This window comes from Sparus aurata, chromosome 18 (genome assembly GCF_900880675.1).
Source record: "Sparus aurata chromosome 18, fSpaAur1.1, whole genome shotgun sequence".
Classification (NCBI taxonomy): domain Eukaryota; kingdom Metazoa; phylum Chordata; class Actinopteri; order Spariformes; family Sparidae; genus Sparus; species Sparus aurata.
Window position 1 is genome coordinate 14,914,157 of NC_044204.1, and position 21,068 is coordinate 14,935,224.

General features: G+C 40.8%; 1 protein-coding gene across 8 annotated transcripts; it reads left to right on the plus strand.

The window, feature by feature from the left end:
• The first annotated feature begins 1,440 nt into the window (after nucleotides 1-1,440).
• Nucleotides 1,441-20,357, plus strand: LOC115569263 (centrosome and spindle pole-associated protein 1-like). Of its 8 annotated transcripts, none has more exons than XM_030397272.1 (29): nucleotides 1,441-1,580; nucleotides 2,507-2,612; nucleotides 2,914-2,986; nucleotides 3,215-3,318; nucleotides 3,752-3,811; nucleotides 4,756-5,078; nucleotides 5,168-5,265; nucleotides 5,400-5,496; nucleotides 5,646-5,703; nucleotides 5,870-6,138; nucleotides 6,397-6,515; nucleotides 6,607-6,748; nucleotides 7,055-7,160; nucleotides 7,642-7,698; nucleotides 9,985-10,132; nucleotides 10,210-10,386; nucleotides 10,680-10,792; nucleotides 10,973-11,122; nucleotides 11,470-11,613; nucleotides 12,754-12,870; nucleotides 13,040-13,106; nucleotides 15,015-15,141; nucleotides 16,790-16,929; nucleotides 17,016-17,147; nucleotides 17,439-17,479; nucleotides 17,586-17,646; nucleotides 19,146-19,255; nucleotides 19,384-19,495; nucleotides 19,877-20,357. In XM_030397272.1, exons 2-29 carry the CDS (start codon nucleotides 2,514-2,516, stop codon nucleotides 20,050-20,052), a joined length of 3,420 nt encoding a protein of 1,139 aa, XP_030253132.1. In that variant the 5' UTR covers nucleotides 1,441-1,580; nucleotides 2,507-2,513; the 3' UTR covers nucleotides 20,053-20,357. The 8 variants fall into 8 exon arrangements, with proteins under 8 accessions (XP_030253132.1, XP_030253130.1, XP_030253136.1 ...); XM_030397270.1 differs by having other exon boundaries at nucleotides 1,475-1,609; XM_030397276.1 differs by having other exon boundaries at nucleotides 1,475-1,609; nucleotides 10,210-10,338.
• The last annotated feature ends 711 nt before the right edge of the window (nucleotides 20,358-21,068 follow it).

Genomic DNA, 21,068 nt, shown 5'->3' on the forward strand with positions numbered 1-21,068 from the left:
ACATGTCAGATGGGAGTTAGATTGAGCTATTCAAATCAACAATATGAGAAAATAACATCAAGCAACCATAGGTGTGTGCCAAGTGTATTTCAAATGTCCAAATCACTATAGTTTTACATATGTTACTAAGCAGCTATCACATCTTACTCTTGTGACTGTTCCCATTTGTTTATTCCATCACATAGGAGCGGTCATGTGAATCTTATCAGAGTCAGCACCAGTTGACTGACACGCAGCCCTGTAGCAGTGAATTAAAGAAGCAGTTAACCTTATTGTTGGCATGAGCAGACTTATCGATGACGGATGTGATTCTTTGCCATGAGGTGCCATGTTGAACTTCCAGGGACCAGTATGAGTGTGAGAGCGATAACACCAAATTTAACACACCTGCTCCCCATTCCCACCGGAGACCTTGTAACACTATCGAGTCACATGACACCAGGGACGGAAAATGGCTAACTGGGCCCAATTTGGACATTTTCACTTATGGGTGTACTCACTTTTGTTGTACTCACCGTTACTCATCAAACCATTAAGTGTAGAAAAGTTCCAATGAAACACAACCAGCCTAATAATTCTAAATCTGTCTGTTGTATTATTCATATGCTGGGCAGCTTTAACTGAGGTACCATAAGGAGAAGACATGCATGTAAGAGTTTTCTCTATAGGTGTACATACATCTACTACAGTCAACCAAGAATCCACTGTCTTGACTGTAGTTTTGTCTCTGTTTTTGTCATACTCTGTGCATGAGCAGTAGTACACCGTGTACTTTTTTCATTTAAGGCTTCAGCATTAGCTTCTAGTATCCTGTTATATTCGGAATGGCTCTTATTGGATTAATGTACAAATGCTACTGATCAGAAACTGTTTAACTTGTCTGAATTGATGAATACAGATAGCTTACCATCCATTCTGTCATCAGATAAAAATGACTGATAGCCACTGACCATTTAAACACTTTTTTTTCTTGTTTACTCTTGGATAACAGTTATCAATCCTCATTATCATGGTCAATACATGCCTGGATAGACGATGTTTTTCTGTCTTTTTTTTCTTTAGCTCACAATAATTAGAAGGTAGTACTGAGCTAGGAGTGGGAATGTAATCAAAGGTTAAACGCAAAGTGGTAGTATTATTGCCATCAACAATGTTACAATAAAGATGATCCTACAATAAGCCACATATTTCACAAGTCATTCACAAGGAAAGATCCAAATGTCTGCAAGGATGAACAAAAAAAAAGATAAATCAACTTTTCCATTGTCCCTTTAGTTTTGTTTAATCCCTGATAACTGAGATTAAACTATGTAGTTACATAATGTCTGGGCCATTTTAACACAGAGACAAGCGGATCAATTGCTTCAGGTGTTGCAGAACTGTAAAACCAGCTGAGAGCTGAACAGCACGCCCAAGGAAACACTTGTTGCGCCTGGTTTTCTCGAATGGGGTTTTATTTTGACAACTGAAACCGGAAGCAGTACGACATAATGATGGACTTGCTGGTGATGCTGCTGGACTCAAAAGAGACTACGAAGGCGCCGCCAACATTTGCAAGCTAGCAAACATTGCCTTATCCGGTAACGTCATATTCACACGTCGCTCAATGGTATGTTTAACGACAGTAATACTGATGTCTTAGAAAGCTAACGCTAGCTAGGCGGGGAGCTAGTTAAGGTTGGTCATTAGCTAAGGTTAACGTTAGCGTTCTTAGTTTTTCTGTCGTTCCTATTGATTTATTTGGGTCTGCCTTTCTTTTAGTTAACGCAAACAACCTAGCTAACGCCCGCTAGAAGCTACGTTAAACTAACAATCAATAGCCAACACAACGTGGTGAACTGATAATATTAGTCTTATGGATAGTATTTGTATTGTTATGATAGCCGCTAAGCTAACACAGTTGAGCGGGTTAATGCTATCTGTATGGAAAGTGACGCTATCGTGCTCATTGTGGTTGCCTCTGACAACGGAAGTTAAAGAGACAGTAACGTTACCGACCGTTAATCAATATGTGTTGAGGCATCTTGGTATGGATAATATCAAGGGCAGATACGTAGCTAACATGGTTCTGAAACATGGCATTGACCATTCGGGTTTTTCAGCAATTCAGCTGCATGTTACTACTAACTATCCCACTGCTGTAAACACAACTTTTACCGGCACCCATGACAGAATTGAAAAGCCCTTAACTGACTTTTCTTGTATTCATCAGCTCCACAGACAGTGAACCATTAGCTATATTGAGCTACTAAGTGCTTCACAACAGTACGAAACGGATGTGTGTTGTCTATCCAGCCAGCAAGTGATGGACTTGATCAGCACTCATTAGACCAGTAGCTACTGATTAGTGAAATCACCAGCTGCTGTATTTAGATGTGAACGCTTGTATACATTAGGTCCTCCAAAACCAAATTGTCAAAAATAAATCTAATCTTATTATTAAATATGAAGTCTTTTATGAGGTGTGTGTCAACAGGCTTTCATTGGGTCACACTTGTGCTCACAGTTTGGAGATGGATGACGAGCTGGAGAAGTTCATCAGGGAGCGGAAGGCAAGAGTGGCTGAAGATAAAGCCAGTTTAGAACAAGACCCTCCGTACATGGAAATGAAGGTGGGTTGGAAAGGTTGCTATTAGGTTTACTGGTTTACTGGGTCAAAGTCAGGGCTCTGGATAAATAACTAGGCCTACTTATTTTATACACATTTATTTTGTTAAACTGTAACATTTGAACTTTACTTTAAACCCCCTACAATGCATCTACTTCATAATAAAACGTAATTAAGTGCACAAAAGTAAACAAGGTATTGCTTCTGAGTGTTTTGCTCCTTTTTTTTTAGTTTGTTGTTGTAAACATGAACTGGAATAACCCTTTTATAGTGATACGATTGTATCCTCTTTTTTTGACTGACAGGCAAAACCCCACAGAGATTATGGGTCCACCGTTAAGGAGAACATCCCTCCCAAATCTATAGCACAGGAGAAAGGTGCAGTACCTGACCAGACTCCCCTCCTTTGAATTGTGTTTATTCTTCATTTAGATGATTCTCTTATGAATAGCAAATACTTCCGAGTCAGTCATTATCAATAATTCATGCCATGTGAGCATTGTTTGTCAAGGTAGATGTTGTTTTAAAGTAGCCGTTTTCTTGTTGTGGCATGAAACTCTTCACCTTTGTGACTCTTATTAAGAATTGATGGATGTTTGTTGTCAGAGGAGAGTTGCAGCGTGGGTCTACCTCTTGGTGTAGAGTATGAGAGGAAGAAACAGAGGCTGCAGCACGAGCTCCGAATGGACTACAGGCGCTACATGGCTCAGGTGACTGTCACACACAAACTTATTGTAGCTGGTGTAGCAGACAAGCTTGAAGATCAGTTCAGGCTTTGCACTGTAAATATTTGCTGCTAGTTTTACATAGATCTTTGGAGGTCAACTGAAAATATGTTGAAAGTTTTAAGAGAAGTGTGTGGTGTTTGCAGTCCGATTACTGAAATGCAGACAAAAGCTGTGATCTGGGGCTAGATTCACTAAAGTTTGTATATGCATGTCTAGCTAACAGTGCTGGTCCTTTTTCAAAGACCCCTCCAAATGAGGCCAGGAAATGCAGCAGCCTTTTGTTGTATTTTCGGCCACAGTTCATGTATCCTTCCTAGCGCTCAGTATCCCATGATCCATAAAGTGTTTAAGTATCTGCCGCAGTGTGTACAGTCTGGAAATGCTGGAATACTGACAGCCACATTTAATGTCACAGAAAAAACGCTTCGGAGAGCCTGGACCATTAATTCACCTCGATAACAGGCGGTCTGTGAAGGTAAATGTCTTTTTTTTTAAAAACACATTGATGATGTCAGTTGATTTAAAAATATGAGGCTTTAACTGGACACGTTATTAATGTTTTTATAAAAATGTACTCAGTTGCTCAAGAAGGTAACTGTTTTATGAGCCAACCATTATTGAATGGCTGCCAAAATCTATGGAGGAGCAGACAAAATTGAAGGGAATAAGTGATATTGAAACCAAGCTCTTAATCATTCATTGTTAATTGGTAAAGATTAAATCAAAATACAAAGATACAAATATTTTCTTTCCCAAAACATGCCTAGAAATACAGCAGTGAGTCGGTTGTTTACTTGTATCAAGTACCACTCTTTGGGAGCAAATGATTTAGGGTTTTCCAAAGCGTACATGGAAAGACAGTGGTGTAGCGCCACAATTGTAACAAATGTGTTGTATAGTGAAAACTGATTAGGAAGCATGTAACTTGAAATGGTAAGGTAAAGGTAGATTAAAGTGATGAATAAATTGTTACACTGGATTGCTCACAGAACTGGATAAACAGCTGAAAGTGTTGGCTAAAAGTAAAGCATAGATGGTTGCAAATTGTTGAAGTGGTTAGCTAAAAGTAACACATATGTAGTTGATCCTGGCAGCTAAAAGTAAGGGATAAATATTGGAAATAGCAAGCTTCTGCCCTTCCAAGTCGTAGCATTACAAATTTAAACCCCCTTTTTTTTTACCTCTTAAATAGTTAAATCTTATCTAGTTTGGAACATTTGCATTTTGAACATCACAGGTGTGGAGATAAAGGGATACTTGAGATCATCTGACATAATTGTGTGGTCTTACAAAAACATGATCAAACAAAACCCATCAAACACAATTGCTTGTAGTTTTGATTGAAACCAATCAAATATATATAACTTCGCACAGTTTTTTCTAAACAAATATTGCCTGTTACGATCATGTTTCCTTTAGCAACACCTGCTTCAAGACCACACAGGTGTTCTTCCAAAACAGCGAGTCGCCTCACGGAGAGATGCAGCCACTCTAACAGAGGACAGCAGGGGGTTGCGCAGGGCTTTGCGCCTGGCCGATGTTAAGACCCTATGCCCTGAGGAGGACGAGGGGCCGTCTTCAGTACTTCCCAGGCTTCGTGACAAGCTGGGGAGGCCAGTGGACCAAGAGTCAGAGGAGGAGGAGTATTTCAAGGAGGAGCTGCAGCTGATGGAAGGCAGAAGACACAGATACACAGGGGTTGATGCCAGTTACGAGAAGAGACAATCCAATAAGTCTCTCAGGTACCTGAGAGGAATTGTCAATTGTTTGTTTGTGCATAAGTTACAAGCATGTTTTAAAATGGCTGACTTCGGAAATTCGTTTTTCCCAGAGAGAAGAGGGAGAATCTAGGTGTTGCCAGAGAAGGCTGGAAATCACAAGCACTGACCAAGACTGAGGATGCTGAGTGGGCCACTGGTCTTGTAATAGGTTAAAGACCATTTTAACTTTTGCAACTGAACAATTTGTTTTAAAAATAATCAAAGGTCCACCATTTAATGACCAGACCAGAACTAAAATCTACCTCAAAGGGATAATGGTCTCTTTGTGTCCCATATTTTTAGGAACAGCTGATACAGAAGATGCCTTACAGAGGAGGAAGGAGCGCTACAGACAGGAGCTTCAGGAGCAAATTGCTGAACAGCACAGGAACAAGAAGAGGTATGTTATCAGTTCCCCTTATGTTCCTTATGTACAATGTAACCCTGAACCTCTAATTGCTCACTCTCTGAACATCCCTGTGAATTTTAGTGTCATGCCTTGTGTGTGTAACTCTGTAAAACAACTGTATTTGTGTATTTTTGTTGCAGGGAGAAAGATTTGGAGCTCAAAGTTGCTGCGACTGGGGCAAATGATCCTGAGAAACAGGTCAGCTAGCCACTGAAAACCAAGCCTTGAGAAAATAGTTGATTATCTTGTCTTCTAAGGTCACAGTGGGTCGATAGAAATTCTAAAATTCACTTACTATTACGGCCACATTTGTAGAGAATATATTTGTTCATCTTTCAATTCTGTCTCTGTCACCACCAACCAGCCGGACCGAATCAGACAGTTTGGACTGAGCAGGAGAAAAGATTATCAGGTTTTGGAGCCGTCAGCAACAGTAGAGGGCACAACATCATCCAGAGTTCTTGCTTATAATGAGAAGATGGGTGTTAGAGAGATGCCTCCTCCTGAGCAGCCCCACGTAGCCTTCCAGTCCCCTGTGCTGGAGTACAGCTCTGCACTTGGAGAAGGAGGTGGCCTGTCTCCCAACAGCCAGCCTGCTGCACTCTCGTTCCCCAGAGCCATGGATTCACCCAGGTATCCCCAGGTTTCAGCTGTGTTGCAACTTTGATATGGCTCTGAATATGGAACAGCAAAAGTGATGAAAATCTTATATTAGTAATGCGGGATTGCATGTATCATTTCCTGTGTGTCTTTTGTGAGTGTGAAGACAATTTGGATTGAGCATGCGAATGACAGACCCTTCTACATAAAATGGAAAATGGCAACCATAGTGTTTCATTGAAGGTTTCTATAACATAACTTATTATCAGATATGCTTCTTTGTTTCTTCAGGATCCCCATGTTCACTCCCCATCCTCCTCCAGCTCTCAGTGAAGCCTACAGGAGTCCGTATGGAGAGCCTCATCACTACTACGGCACCAGAAACCTGCTTGACCCAAACATGGCCTACTGTAAGCACTGGTGTCCTCTGTTGATTAGGAGCAGATATTCTACATTAAGCATTTTCATCATAACTTTAACATGTTCTTTGTCGCTGTCCAGATGGTCACTTGCCTGTTCCTGGTGCTGGCCCTCCCATGTCCTACTGGAGCGTACCACCAGGGGGAGCTGTGCCCAGCCAGTTTGGTAACCACAGCCCTCACAGCCAGCACAGTGGAAGCAGCTTTCCTGAGCCGCCAATACAGTAAATATCTCTTTCATTTTTATAACTTGGCTTGAAAAGCAGGGTTAGAATTATGTACTTAGTTCAATAAAAATAAGTTGTTAAACCTTCTGTAAATTGTAAATTCTGACCCGACAGCAACAGGAGGGACTAAAACATCAATATGAGAGTTGACTAATGACCATATTGTAGTTGCTTGTGTCTTGGATTTAAAATTTGGTGGCATCTTAGTGAGAGAGATGTGCTCACAGTGGACAGAGTACCAGGACAACGGGACAAAAATCATGGTCAGAACTAAACGGTGTGATTCTGCAACTCTTCTGACAGGCCCAGCAATGAGGCTGCTGACTTGCAAGTTAGAGTTTTTCCTCCAGAGAGAGCCAGACCCACCAGGGACAGGTCAATGAGCTACAGGGATGCTTTGAAACAACAGGTAGGTTAAACAAATGTTTAAATCTTCATTTAAAAGGACTGTGTTATCCAAGATTTACTCATCACCATCTATTGTTTTCTCAAAAATACAAGGTAACTCTACTGATGATTTTTATGTGTAATGAGTATATTCGAATAACATACCCAACAAGTATGTGGCTGAAATGACCATGTAGTGCATTAATTTGAATAAACTTTAAGGATTTAAGGTAAAAGCTCAGCTAAAGCTTGATGAATTTAAATAAATGACTGCATCAAAGCAGAGGGAGCCAGATATGGACCATTCTTAAGTAAGTGTTAGGTGTTGTCTATGTTTAAAGCTAACGAAAACATAGATAACCCATACATTTAATGAACAAACTTGTAAAGGGTCCTTTATCAGTAACAATACCCACTCGGCTTGGGTTTTATTGGTAGCAACATTTTTAGAGAGTACACAATAAAGCAGTTGCCTGTAATTTTAATCATTGATTACATCCCAGGCTGTGGTATGTTGGCAGGAAGCTTCCAGGAGAGAGCGCAGCGAGCTTAACAGCAAGGTAAAAGTGATCTAGTCAAGACCCAAACATGAAGTGTAAGTTACGACAGTAGTAGTGTTTGTGAGCGCTCCCCCTAGTCAGGTGTAACCTTATACCCCAATATGACCTCAATCCCACTCCAGTCCTACATCTTACTCCTCTAGTTGTTCTGCGATACTGACGCCACAAAACTCCTCTCTACTGCTTCCCTTAGCTTTCATTTTGTGCCACATGATCAACATGACCTCACACAAATTTCAAACAATGTTCTTTTGGTGTTTGTCAAGTTGATGTTTGAATTGTATTCTGTCTCTGGTTTTCAGGAAGTCACTGGGGTCAAAGTATTATTGTGTTTCACAACACTTGAGCAATCATCATGCATCATACATACACTATATTGCCAAAAGTATTGCTCACCTGCCTTGACTCGCATATGAATTTAAGTGACAACCCATTCTTAACCCAAAGGGTTTAATATGAAGTCGGTCCACCCTTGGCAGCTATAACAGCTTCAGCTCTTTCCACAAGGTTTAGGAGTGTGTTTATGGGAATTTTTGACCATTCTTCCAGAAGCGCATTTGTGAGGTCACACACTGATGTTGGATGAGAAGGCCTGGCTCTCAGTCTCCGCTCTAATTCATCCCCAAAGGGGTTCTATCGGGTTAAGGTCAGGACTCTGTGCAGGCCAGTCAAGTTTTTTTTTTTCTTTCACTGGAGCTAAGGGGCCAAGCCCAGCTCCTGAAAAACAACCCCACACCATAATCCCCCTCCACCAAACTTTACACTTGGCACAATGCAGTCAGACAGTTACTGTTCTCCTGGTAACCACCAAACCCAGACTCGTCCATCAGATTGCCAGATGGAGAAGCGTGATTCGTCACTCCAGAGAACGCGTCTCCACTGCTCTAGAATCCAGTGGTAGTGTGCTTTACACCACTGCATCCAACGCTTTGCATTGCACTTGTTGATGTATGGCTTGGATGCAACCGCTCGGCCATGGAAACCCATTCCATGAAGCTCTCTACGCACTGTTGTGAGCTAATCCGAAGGCCACATGAAGTTTGGAGGTCTGTAGTGATTGACTCTGCAAAAAGTTGGTGACCTCTGCGCACTATGCTCCTCAGCATCCGCTGGCCCCCCTTGTCATTTTTTGTGGCCTACCACTTTGTGGCTGAGTTGCTGTCGTTCCCAATCGCTTTGACTTTGTTATAATACCACTGACAGTTGACTGTGGAATATTTATGAGCGAGGAAATTTCACGACTGGACTTGTTGCACAGGTGGCATCCTATCACAGTACCAGGCTAGAATTCACTGAGCTCCTGAGAACGACCCATTCTTTCACAAATGTTTGTAGAAACAGTCTGCATGCGTAGGTGCTTGCCTTTATATACCTTTATATTCCATATACCATGGAAGTGATTGGAACACCTGATTTCAATCATTTGGATGGGTGAGTGAATACTCTTGGCAATATAGTGTATGTCCCATGTCAGTTTTTGTATGACCTCTATTATAGAGTTTAAGGTACTAGTTTCTGTTCCATATTCAGGAAATGTGGTACATTTAAACTCAGTTTTTTACTTATGGGATATTTGAGTAAGTTTTAGAATAGATTTTACAACTTCCTACTTTTGACTAGATGTGATAAATTGAACTAAAATTTAAAAATGAAATCTCAAAATTCACCTATTAACAGTAGTTTTGGCACCATAATCGTTCCATATATCCGAAATTGTTTTTGTAGTTTTTATATCTTACAAGGGACAATTTCTCTATAATTTAATATCTGGTTTAGTAATGTGGTTCACTAAAAATCACAAATATAATACAGTTTGACTGCAAAGGCTTACTGAGTGCATCATCAGGTTGGTGTAGATTATTGAACCACTGGAAACCATAGAGCATGATAGAGATCATCAGTTGATTTGGGAAAAAATGTAATTGCTAAGTATTTTGATAATCTGCAATTAAACGTTTCATTAATTTCTTAAACAAAAATGTCAAACAATTTCTTGTTTAAGTATCTTAAATGTGATGATTTGCTGTCATTTGTGATCATGAATAAAGAATCTTTGGGTTTTGCACTGTTGGTTGAACAAAAGACGCAGTTTGAAGAAGTCACTTTGGGCTCAGGGAAATTATCAAGCACATTTTTCATATTTTTTAGACATTTCCTAGACTAAACAATTGTTTGATTAATCATGACAACAATCTGCACATTAACTGATAATGAAGAAATAAGGATCGTTTGCAGCCCTGATAATATTTGAGTATTGCGATGTTGATGAAAATACTTGTAACATAGATCCATGAGCAACAGGAGCGGAGGCTGCTGGAGAGGGAGGAGACGGAGCGTTACGAGGCTCAGCTGGAGGCTGACATGAAGAACCACCAGCCCTGGGGTCGAGGCGGAGGAGGAGCCCCGCTCAGGGACAGCACTGGAAATCTTATCGGTAGTGTCTTTTTACATAATACACATTGCCTATACAAGGGCTTATTATGATTCTTACGTATTGTTTCTGTCGCCCAGCTGACCTCAACCAGATGCACAAGCTGAACGAGGAGGCCTACAGCAACCCGGAGCAGTGGCAAAGGAGAGCCACGGCCGCCATGACGGCACGCCGGACAGAGCTCCCTGACCCCAATGAGAGGGTCTCTGGTACTGTAGCAGAGTGCAGTATCCATGACAGTATTGACAGTCTCTCTGGTACTATAACCACCATTATTCACAATGCATTTAGCTGTGATTTTGCAATTACACAAGAAGAAAATGAAAACAGGCGGGATTAAGATGAGATTATTTCAGGGAACAAAAAATGTTGTCCAGCATGTCGTGTGGGTTGAGCTTTAGTAATACGGAAATATTTAGATGGTAATTTAAAGACAACAATAAAGAAAATAACACTTGCTACACATAATTAGAAATGGTCTGTGCTGCATCTTCTAATAAGATGCCGTGGTCCAACTCACAAGTACAATTTCTTCCTGTTTGCTTTATAGGTTTCACACATGTCCACACCCCCCAGTTTGCCAGAGGCAATGTGTTTGCCAACCAGCCCACACAGCAACATCTCCAGGAGCAGGACAAGTACAAAGCTTACCTCAAACAGCAGGTATTGCTTCAACCAGCTGGTGGTACTTCTGCCGGTTGTGTTTTATAGTTGGCTGTCTTGTCATCAAGCTGGTCTCTAGAAATGTAGCCATCTGCTTGTAGAATAGTCCAAGTGATTATGAGGTTTCATGGCTGTGTTGATGGGTTTCATGTTGTCACATTCACATGGGTTTGATTACAGATAGAGGAGAAAATGCGAAAAAAAGCAGAGGAGAGGGAACGGACAAGACTAGAGGAGGAGAAAGAGGAGAAGAGGCTGGCGGAGCAAAGGGCTCGCATCCAAAGGGAGTATGAGGAAGAACAAGAGAGGAAGAAACGGAAAGAAATGGAGGTGAGAGGCGCGCAGGTGGTCGAGTGGTTAGAGCGCATGCCATAAACGCAGCCGACCCCGGTTCGATTCCGGCTGGAGGTCCTTTGCTGCATGTCACCTCCCCCTCTCTCTCCCATATTTCCTATCTGTCTACTGCTTAATAAAGGTGTCTATGCCAAAAAAAGAAATAGAGGTGAGGAGGTAAAAAACAAAGTCATGGGCAAGGTGTTACATTTGTTTTTTAAAAACTAATGTTGAACAAGAAGTGAAGATCCACTCTGTCAATTCTTTATCCTTTGCCTCCATCTTCTTCTCTCTTACCTTGCTGATCTGTTGCTGACTGGCTCTCCATCATCTCTATCTCTCAGCAAAAAGCCAAGAATGAAGAGCTGATTCATCTTGCTGAACAGAGGAAGAAGGAGGCGGAGAGGAAGAAGAAGGAAGCGGAAGAGAAGGAAGCTGCAGTACTCAGGAGGCAGTATGAGAGGGAGAGGCAGACTCAGGTGGTTGAGGTCAGTTTACTGAAGGCTCCACATCATTTGGCAACACCATCACACTGCGATTTAGTGACATTTAAAGCTACATCAACTATAGAATTAGAAGTTTTGTCCCCGTATAATTTCTCATATCATATTGTGTTTTAAGCCATGTTATAATAATAATAATAATAATAATAGCATTAAAATGTTGCAGCTGAACCTATAAAGCTTGTCCTTGCATGGACGTGATCTTTTGCTTCTGAAAGATAAAAAATACAAGGACAACTTATATGGGTGAAATCTCAGATTGGTTCAGCTGACCAGCCACAGAGTTCTGTTTTACTAACTGCCTCTGTTGTAGTTTTAACACGCTGTACTATGGACCAGCTTGTGCCAACAGTGCTGGATGTGCTGCAAAACTACAAGCTGTTAAGGGCTGCCTGCAGATGATCAACAACAGAACTGTGTGTGTCAAGGAGAAGTAGGAAGTAGTTATATATCTGACATTTCTTTTATTGATCATCTGAAGGGGAAATTCTCTCTTAAAAACTCTTTTTTTTTTAAAGCAGTATCAGCCTGAAGCAGCAGCGTTGCTCTGCTTGAGTAAAGCTTTGATATTTTTGTAAAGATAATAGATACATCGCCATCCGATCCCAGACAAGGGTTTTCATTTGAATTAAAAACTACAGCCATGAAGGATGAAATTAATATGCAAAATCAATCAGGTGGTGAAGTCGTGCTGATTGTTTTAATTCACATTTTGCAGGAACTGGCAACACTTTACTTTAAATCTCCCTACTTGGTGATTACGAGCAGCATATAAACATTAATAAGTGCTTTATAACACACTATTACACAATTGCAAGCATACATATATTTATTATTGTATTTGTCATTAAGTCCTTATCGCTATATTAAAGTGTTTTACACACCATGTATTATGTTTGTATGCTCCATACAAAATAAGGGGGTTAAGTAAAGTGTTACTTGTTTGAAATAAAAGCCAGCAGACTGTCTCGTAGGACATCCCCTTCCTAACATCTGTAGCCTCTCTTTGATTTTTAGTCACACAAAAAGACACACACACAGTGGGCGACAAGTATCAAGTTGAATTTGATTGAAGCACGGTTTCTGTAACATTTATGCAGTGAATGGGTGGTTGTGTGCTCTCAGGTCTGTAGGGAGCCCTCGCCGCCAATCCCCACTCTGCAGAAGAAACATGGGACACAGCAGTTCACCCCCAGACCCCCCACTGTTGACAGCCAGCATTCTACTACTGCCCCCCTTTCTGTGAGTCTCACGCACACAATTGACAAACAATAAACAATGACAACATTGTATAAAATGATATTTTCCCCGCAGCTTCTACTTCTACTAGATTAAATAAAGGTTTGTTATGTGTTCCTTCCTCGATGTAATTTTGTTTCAATGACTTTTATTTGTATTTCTGTCTTTTCAGGAGCGTTCTCTGTCTGGTCTCCAGTCCCCTCCTGTCCCTGCTTGCAGGAATCAACTCCGAGCTGCAGGTACTGTACTGTACACAAAAATGTATGTTGGCAAAGGAGTTAAAATTGACTATCTGTTAGGCCTGGGCGATAAACCGAAAATTTACCTATACCGAAATTTACGACGATAACCGACGTCATTTTGGCCATGTCGGTATATTCGGTGTCATAGGCATAACATCCACTAGGGACAGGGGACATGTTAGGTCCACTTGATTAATCTACCCCGGCATATACCGATGTGCTTTTTTTACATTAATTTGATGGCAAACTCCACCCGCTGATGCAACACCAGCTATGCCAGGTTAGTAATCAAGTGAACCCACTCTCGCTGTGAGTCGGACAGTTTGTGTAATGATGCTGCGTTCAAAGGCTGCAACAGGCCACTGTCTTCGGCAGGGCCGGTCCATTGATCAAACATTTGTCTTTTGTTTTTTATTCACTCAAAATAATGACTGTATTTCCAGCTAGAAAACGCGCATCTCTCTCCTCCCTCCATTGTTGTTTGCATTTGTGTCTCTGCGTGGTCTGACACGTGAGTGTCCTCATGCTGGAAAACGTGACTTCTCGCGTACGTGACGTCACTCCCCGAGACGCAAGAAGAAAGCAAAAATATATATTTTTTACTAAGGAAAATGACAAAACTAGTAACGCGTTACCAGCATCACTGATTGTGTAGCTTAAGTGCAACATGGAGCATGAAGATGTAAAGGAAAAAATATAAACAGTAGAAATAACTTTGAACAAGTTTGGAGGAAAGTCGGAGGTGTGGACCCATTTTAAACAAGTCGTGGGCCGTGATAATAACATTTGTCGGCTTTGTGGAGTGCATTAAGTGCGGCACTTGTTGCATTATTCATTAAGATTTCTGTAGTTAAACTCGCAATTGTAGTCGAGAACGTCAATTATAACAGCCCACGTATTAAACAGTTGTCGGGTTTAAATCGGTCTCGGGCTCATAATTACATTCAATGTGTCGGGCCGGGCTCGGACACAACGTGCACGGGCTCGGGTCGGGCTTGATTATAAGCTCTACTCGGCTCCAGCCGCGACTTTACTGAGGTTCACCCAGTGTGAGCAGCAGGAAGACGGTCAGCTCACCTCCCAGAACATGGCATTGAATCGCTGGAAACTGATTTAGGGACTGTCATCAAATTACTTGGCATAAATATATTAATACAAAATAATTGCAGTTCTTTCAATATCTTCCATGACATGGGGCCCAGTGACTCCAGCAGCAGATTGTATTAGTAAACTGGACGAATGAGACACAGCTATGTTTATTGTACTTTAGTGCTTCCTCTATTTTATATGAATATTAATATGCAGAAATCTTGATTTTTTTTCTCAATAGCTTCCATGTCATGTGACCCTCTGACCTCTGAAACAGATTCTGTGTCTATCAAAAATATATAATGATAAAGAAAATAGTGGTAAAAAAAGTTCTCTAATGCTCAAGAGGTTAACATATTATCAAGCAGCAATGTCAACTTCTCTACTATTTTGTCTCATGTCTTAGATTCTGATTCTGAAGTCCTCAAAATGTTTATTTATTTACATCCAACCTCTTCCACCACCTGCAGTACAACCACGTGATTCAATTCGAAGAAATAAAAAAAGCGAGAAGCTTAGAATTTACTTATCGTTCATTTATCGTTATCGAGGTGAGTTGCTCAATATATCGTGATATTGATTTGAGGCCATATCGCCCAGCCCTACTATCTGTGTCTTTGTGTTTAGTTCAGTCATGGACAGTGTTTCAATGTTCAGATGTTTCACCAGGCAGCCCAACTCATTCCACTCTTCCTAGACTCAATGCTTCACATCTGTGATTAGGATTATTATGTTGAAGCTGAAGCTTAGCAGTGAAATACGTATTTGGTGGGGAAAACACTTCATCAGATGTAGTCTGTGTGTGTTTGTTTTCAGGTGACCAGCGCGATGTCTTCAGTGAGCTGTCAGCGTTGCGTCGGCATCTCCGTAGCGAACAGAAACGCCTGGAGGGTCATCTGCAGCAGGATGACTTGGAGGACTTGGACTCTCCTCTGAGTGACAGGTACATGCATTGCTCTCACTGAAGCCTTATCAATTAGCACACAGCGCGCAGCATGTGGTGGACATATTTAGATGTGTAAAGGTCAATTACCTGCCACATGCATTCGGCTACCGGGATAAATACTGGTAGATGTGGATCCATTGCTGTGCATTACACACTTTGATATCTAATTTCATCTTTGAATCTAAACCAGTGGTGCTTTAACCTCAGGGGTTACCTGTACAATTGCTTTATATTCAACGCAGAAAGTCTGTGGAGTATCTTGGCTAATTCATTAATAAGGTAAAAGCTAATCTAGGTAAAATATTAATGGATCCTTGTATTGAGTCTGTAATGTGAATGGAAAACGTTCTCATTCAATATGTATAAACTCTATTCAATATGTATTTGCTTATTCATTTTGCCATCCCCTGATTCTAAGGAGATTTATTAAGTTTCATTCAGACTATAATTAAAATGAATCTCTAATACATTTCAATAAATGTTACAATAAGATAAATGGATAATGGCCTGGAGGTAATGTTACTCTGAACCATTGCTCTTCTGTGTCAAACCTCACCTCAGATTCTGTACCTCTGTTGGTCTGTTGATTTGGACACAACTCAAAAGTTTTCTGCAACCAATAACACGGTGTTTCAAGATGGAGCCACAGCAACGCTTGAATCTTTATACGTCATCTCAAAAACTCAGACCTGTCAACCTGTATGCATTTTGTGTAGCACCTTGTGAATTTTACAAAACACATCAGCAATACGCCAGATAGTCTACACAAACAGTCTGTGGAAAACCAAAAGGAGAGGAAGAGTTTGACCAACATATGTTTGGATTCGGATCAGGCGGGGAAGACGATGGATCTTTATTTCTAATGCTTTGGTGTTGGAAAGGCGCACCATCAGCGTCGTTACCACCGCAACCCATGCAGATAGGTTGTTGCTGTTTTTGGACACCAAAAAATGACCTGATCATTTACAAATTACTGAATTCTGTATATTTTACTGACATACTTATTTCTATTGAGAGAGTGTATAGCGACTTTGCTGTTGTAAACTTGAACTCTTGAAATAACATTAAGATATATTAAATATATAAACAATCCTTTCCTGAATCTATTCTTTTTAAAATCATGTGTTTTTAAAATGCATTTATTTATTGATAAAAAAACAAATCGATAAGATTTTTGCAGCATGCACAGGAAAATATTTTTGGCATTGGGATGTACTCCAAAACTTTCTTCAAGGTTGGCAGGTCTGAAAACTTAATCAGATCATGAACTCGAGCCAGCCAGCTCGCCTGTCTGAGTCTCTGTGGTCTCCTGATAGAATTATGCATGCATGCTGCAGCTCCAGTGATGGGTAGTGCAGCTGGTTGCCAGATCATTAAGACAGGTATTACTCTTTCACTCTTTATCAAAGTAACACACCCTTGGCAGATACAAACAAACCTGGAAACTCATAATGCATAAAAGCATAAAAGTGCTGGAAGTGTTTAAAGTAATGAGTAACTGGTTGACATAAATGATAATATCGATGGAGTACTTGAGTCAATCTGCCAGGGTTGTGGAGGTACTGCTACCTAAAAGGTTGTGAGCCACTGTTTTATCCCATCACACATCTCTCATTTGTGTGTGTTCTCATCTTCGTTCGTCCAGACATCGGGAGCGCCCCCGGGTGGACGTGTTTGATATGGCCAGGCTGCGGCTCCAGGCTCCAGTCCGAAGGCCCAACTCCAGAAACATGGAGCCCAGAAACCTGCTGCGAATCCATGACTCCCTTCAGCTCAAATACACAGGTAGAACACAAGTCTGATGGTCTTTATTTTACTCAGCTGCAAACCAACACAATATGCTGTGACTGGTTTCTGTGTTTGTGAATCAGATGGTGAGTCCAGGCTGGGCTTCAGTGAAGTTCCTAAGCTTGAGGAAGTGGGTGTGGCCAGCAGCAGGAGGAGGCGGGACTACAGAGATCCATATCAGCAGTTCAGCAGCCAGAGGTCTACAGCCCAGGATGGTTAGAGCTCACTACACTTTATGGAGTCATCTTTATTTTTTTGTAATCGTTTCAGTCAGGTTTATCTGTGATAGAACATTTAATCTGTGCACTTGCATTATGTTGGGTTGATTTATATTTGAATTCCCATTTCCATGATTTACACCTGTGTTACCATATTAGTTTTTTCCCCTTATTCAGACAAGATATCTAGATGCAGATAACATGCTGGTCATCTTGTAAACGTGGCTTTTTCATTATCCCGAGATGATGAAAAAAATAGATAATAATAATTACCTCCTTGTGTTGCAGATTATTTTGACCTGTCCCCACCACAGCAAAACGATTATCTGGTGAGTTGTGAATAAATAATGTTTCAGTTACTAAAATCCCACCTAGTTGGTATAAACTGTAACAATGAACTTATAACTATTTTGAGTTGTTGTGTTTATGTTGCAGAGGAGTGCAATGGGAGGTTCTGCAAGAGGATCCCTGCTGGAGTCAGAGAGTGCTTTCATCGGTAAGACCGCCATGATGCAGATATTTTAATGATGACAATTTGACTCTTGTTATGAGAATCAGGATTTGAATCATTTTCTGTGTTGATTTTGGCAGCTGTTTTAGATTCAGTCTTACTCTCGAGATGAAAATGCTCATTATTTTTAGCCCCATTTTTGTCATTTTTTTCTTCATAGTTTTAGTAGATGAAAACCCTACATGTTTTCTCTCTTTAAACTAATGCAATTAGGTTAATAAGCCTCTTCAACTGAAACAAATGGTCAATTAGTATTTCTACCTGGCCTTGGAGCTCAGAAATCACAAACAAATATCTTCCACATAAATTGCTGCGTATTCTGTGATTGCAACGCCATGTTCAGGGCTGCAGAGTCTGCTAAGGCCAATTAAGTGAAACATTTTTTTTTTTTTTTATTACAATAGCAACACGTGACATGCATTTACACATTAGGAAGTATATCTTAAGACACAACATGGTTTTTCTCCTAATATTCCACTACAACAACAGGACAACAACAGGATAAAGCATTTCACTAAACATAAAGGTTTAGCTGTCCCTGATGTCAAGCCCTGCATGCTTCCCTCACAAGCTTTAAAGCTAGCAAACTGACATTACCTGTCTTGAAGCCAGGCATAATTCATTATTTTTTTTTTGGCTACCGCAAACTAAAAACGTATTTTGTGAGAAAAACTGGCTTCTAGCCAGGCTAATCCACCTTTGCTTGCTAGCAGACACAGCCAACTGCCCAGTAACACTGACACTGAATGTTAGCAAATGTATATGCTTACTTAACTTTGGGACTTAGAGTTAGCTAACTCCATGTGGCTTCAGTAGCAGGGTGGTATGACCTCAACTGTCTCTTCAGATTAATTGTGTTCTTCCCACTTAATCTGTAGGCACAGGTCTTCTCTCAGTCTTCCTTAATGTCAGTGCATGGTGTTTTCCTTTCTGCTTGATTATATTAAAGTATGTCCATAGATCTGTTTTGTTTACCATTAACCCTTTTTGTGTTGAAGCCATCATGTCGTCACTAACTTGCTGTCAGTTGATGGCAGGGATGTATTGTTCATTTTGACGAAAGGACTGGACGCACAGTTGTGGGAAAATCTCATGCAGTTTTTGAATGTCAGCCACCAACATCAACATTATGGTCTCGTCAATAAAAGCAAAACGCACGCATTCATCATACATTTTTATTGTGAAAGATCTATTTTCAGCTTATTTTGGTGTCTCGTCTTAGTCATGGGGCAAAAGGTTGTGGCCGAACGTTTTTCGTCATATCTTTGATTAATGGAATTTAACACTGAATCAGATCTGTCATGCATCATCGAGGCGTCGACATTTTACAATGATTTGCAGTTGGGGAACTCTCCAGTTCACACAGCACACAACCATCCATACCTGTTGGAGCTGCTACAGCACTGTGCATCTCTCCAAGTTTGTGCACCTAAGTTGAGATGCCTGAGGCTAATTTTGGGTTTGTGTCTGTGTGGTGTGTTGAGACCCCCTAGGCAATGCCTCTCCAGTGCTTCGTACCCCTGAGCATGAGAAGGCCCCTCTGCTGTCAGCCAGGGAGAGGAGGAGGTTGACCAAACATTCACAGCGTCCCCAGGTACTCTCATCATACAAGTTTCTGATGTTTGTGTTGTGGTGGAGATCAAACAACAACCGTGTGTTCTGAGAGCTCAAACACTTCAGCTTTAATTGCTTTCTAACCACAAAGTCCTCTGGTTGGTTTAGGACGGAGCAGCTTCCAGCCAATCCTTTGGCCAGCACGATGACTACGCAGGTATGGGTGACGGGAGGAGAACAGGTCATCATATGGCTCCCAGTCGTCGTGGCAACACAGCTGGTACGACTTGATGAATTCAGTTCTACTTTTTGCTTTTTTTTATGTAATTGTTTCATGTTTTCATTTGGCAAATGCAAAGCATTTTTTTTTTTTTTTTTTTTAGAACTGAAGTATTTTTCATGGACGTCTGACTTAAAATAGCAGCATCAGGCTTAGAGGCTTTAATGTGTTTCTGAAGCCCAGCAGTCATTAAATTAAGCCAATATTAAAACAGCCGTAGAAACTGTTGATTCTAGTTGGATGAAAAATAACATTAAAATGTTCCTGCAGGAAATATTAATATTTCTACATAACAGTGAGTTCTGTAGCAGAAAAGTTGGGTATCCAAGTTTGGTCTTAAACTTAAAATGTTAATGTAGTTGCTCCTCCCTGCTCCTCCAGGACCATTGGACCTGTCCGACGAAGAGGACGACTCCCCTCCTCGCTTTTCTCTTCACAGTACTGACCATCAAAGCTCCGTAGAAACTGTCTCCACGGATCCCTGGATGCGGCCCGGGACATCAGATACACTGAAATGTTTGGGCCGACCATCAAGGAGAGAGCGGTTGAAAACGTAGTACCATGTCTCCCGAGAACGGGAGGCATCTTCCTCTTTTAACAGCTAGCCTTAACCCAGATGCCCGTCTGTCTTTGAATAATGAGACTGTGGTTGGTTTTAGCTTGTGGCTATTGTGACAGATAAATATGTGAATATGAATGTCTGAATTATAATAATGTGGGTATGTACTAAATGTATTAAATTATTGTTTACATCAGAGAACCTCAGTATGTGAGCACAATGAGAACTTGTGTTCTATTTGTAAAGCATTTACTATTTTAAAGACTAAATTATGTTTTAAATAAATTATTTTAATTACACAAACTGTGTATTTCTGTAATTGTTTGCATCCTTTAACAAGACATCACAGCTTCACAACTGTAAATCAGAAGGTCTCCAACACAATATACTGGAGATCTCACGTAGAACACCATCTGCAGGAAGTCTCTCATAGTGTTGTCATTTTTGAGACATTAGCCTGGCGGTGTTGCCATTTAGCTCAAAGCATCGCTGTGTCAGAGTACACCCTCACAGCTAGTTGGGTGGCTGTAGAATCTAAATATAGCTTTAGATATTTCATTCACATGAGTTTTTCAGTTGCTGGGACTTCCTGCTGTTAAATGCTCTCATATCCAAATGAAATCTTGCACAAAATCTTGTTGGTCTCCGAGCAGTCGGTACATTATTCACTGTCTGCGGAGTGGCTCGAGGATTAGTCTCTAAATCACAGCCTGAATAATGTCTTCTCTCTGCTGTTTGGTGAAAGCAGCGACTCGCACATATTGAAACTAAGCTGTTAGATTTATTGAGAGAATATACAGGAAACCATTTTAAAGCTGGATTTTGCCTCTGCCTAGGGAGCCTGCGGGAGCCCGTTGTCTCCATCATCCACCAAACCTAAACAAGTGAAAACCAAAAAAAATGAAGGGCTGCAGAGCCTGTGGTTGTTGGTTTATCATTTGTCCTCAGGGTTTGATTTTCTGACAACACACTACATGAAAGAGGAGGCTGTTTACAATCAGATTTCTCCCACTA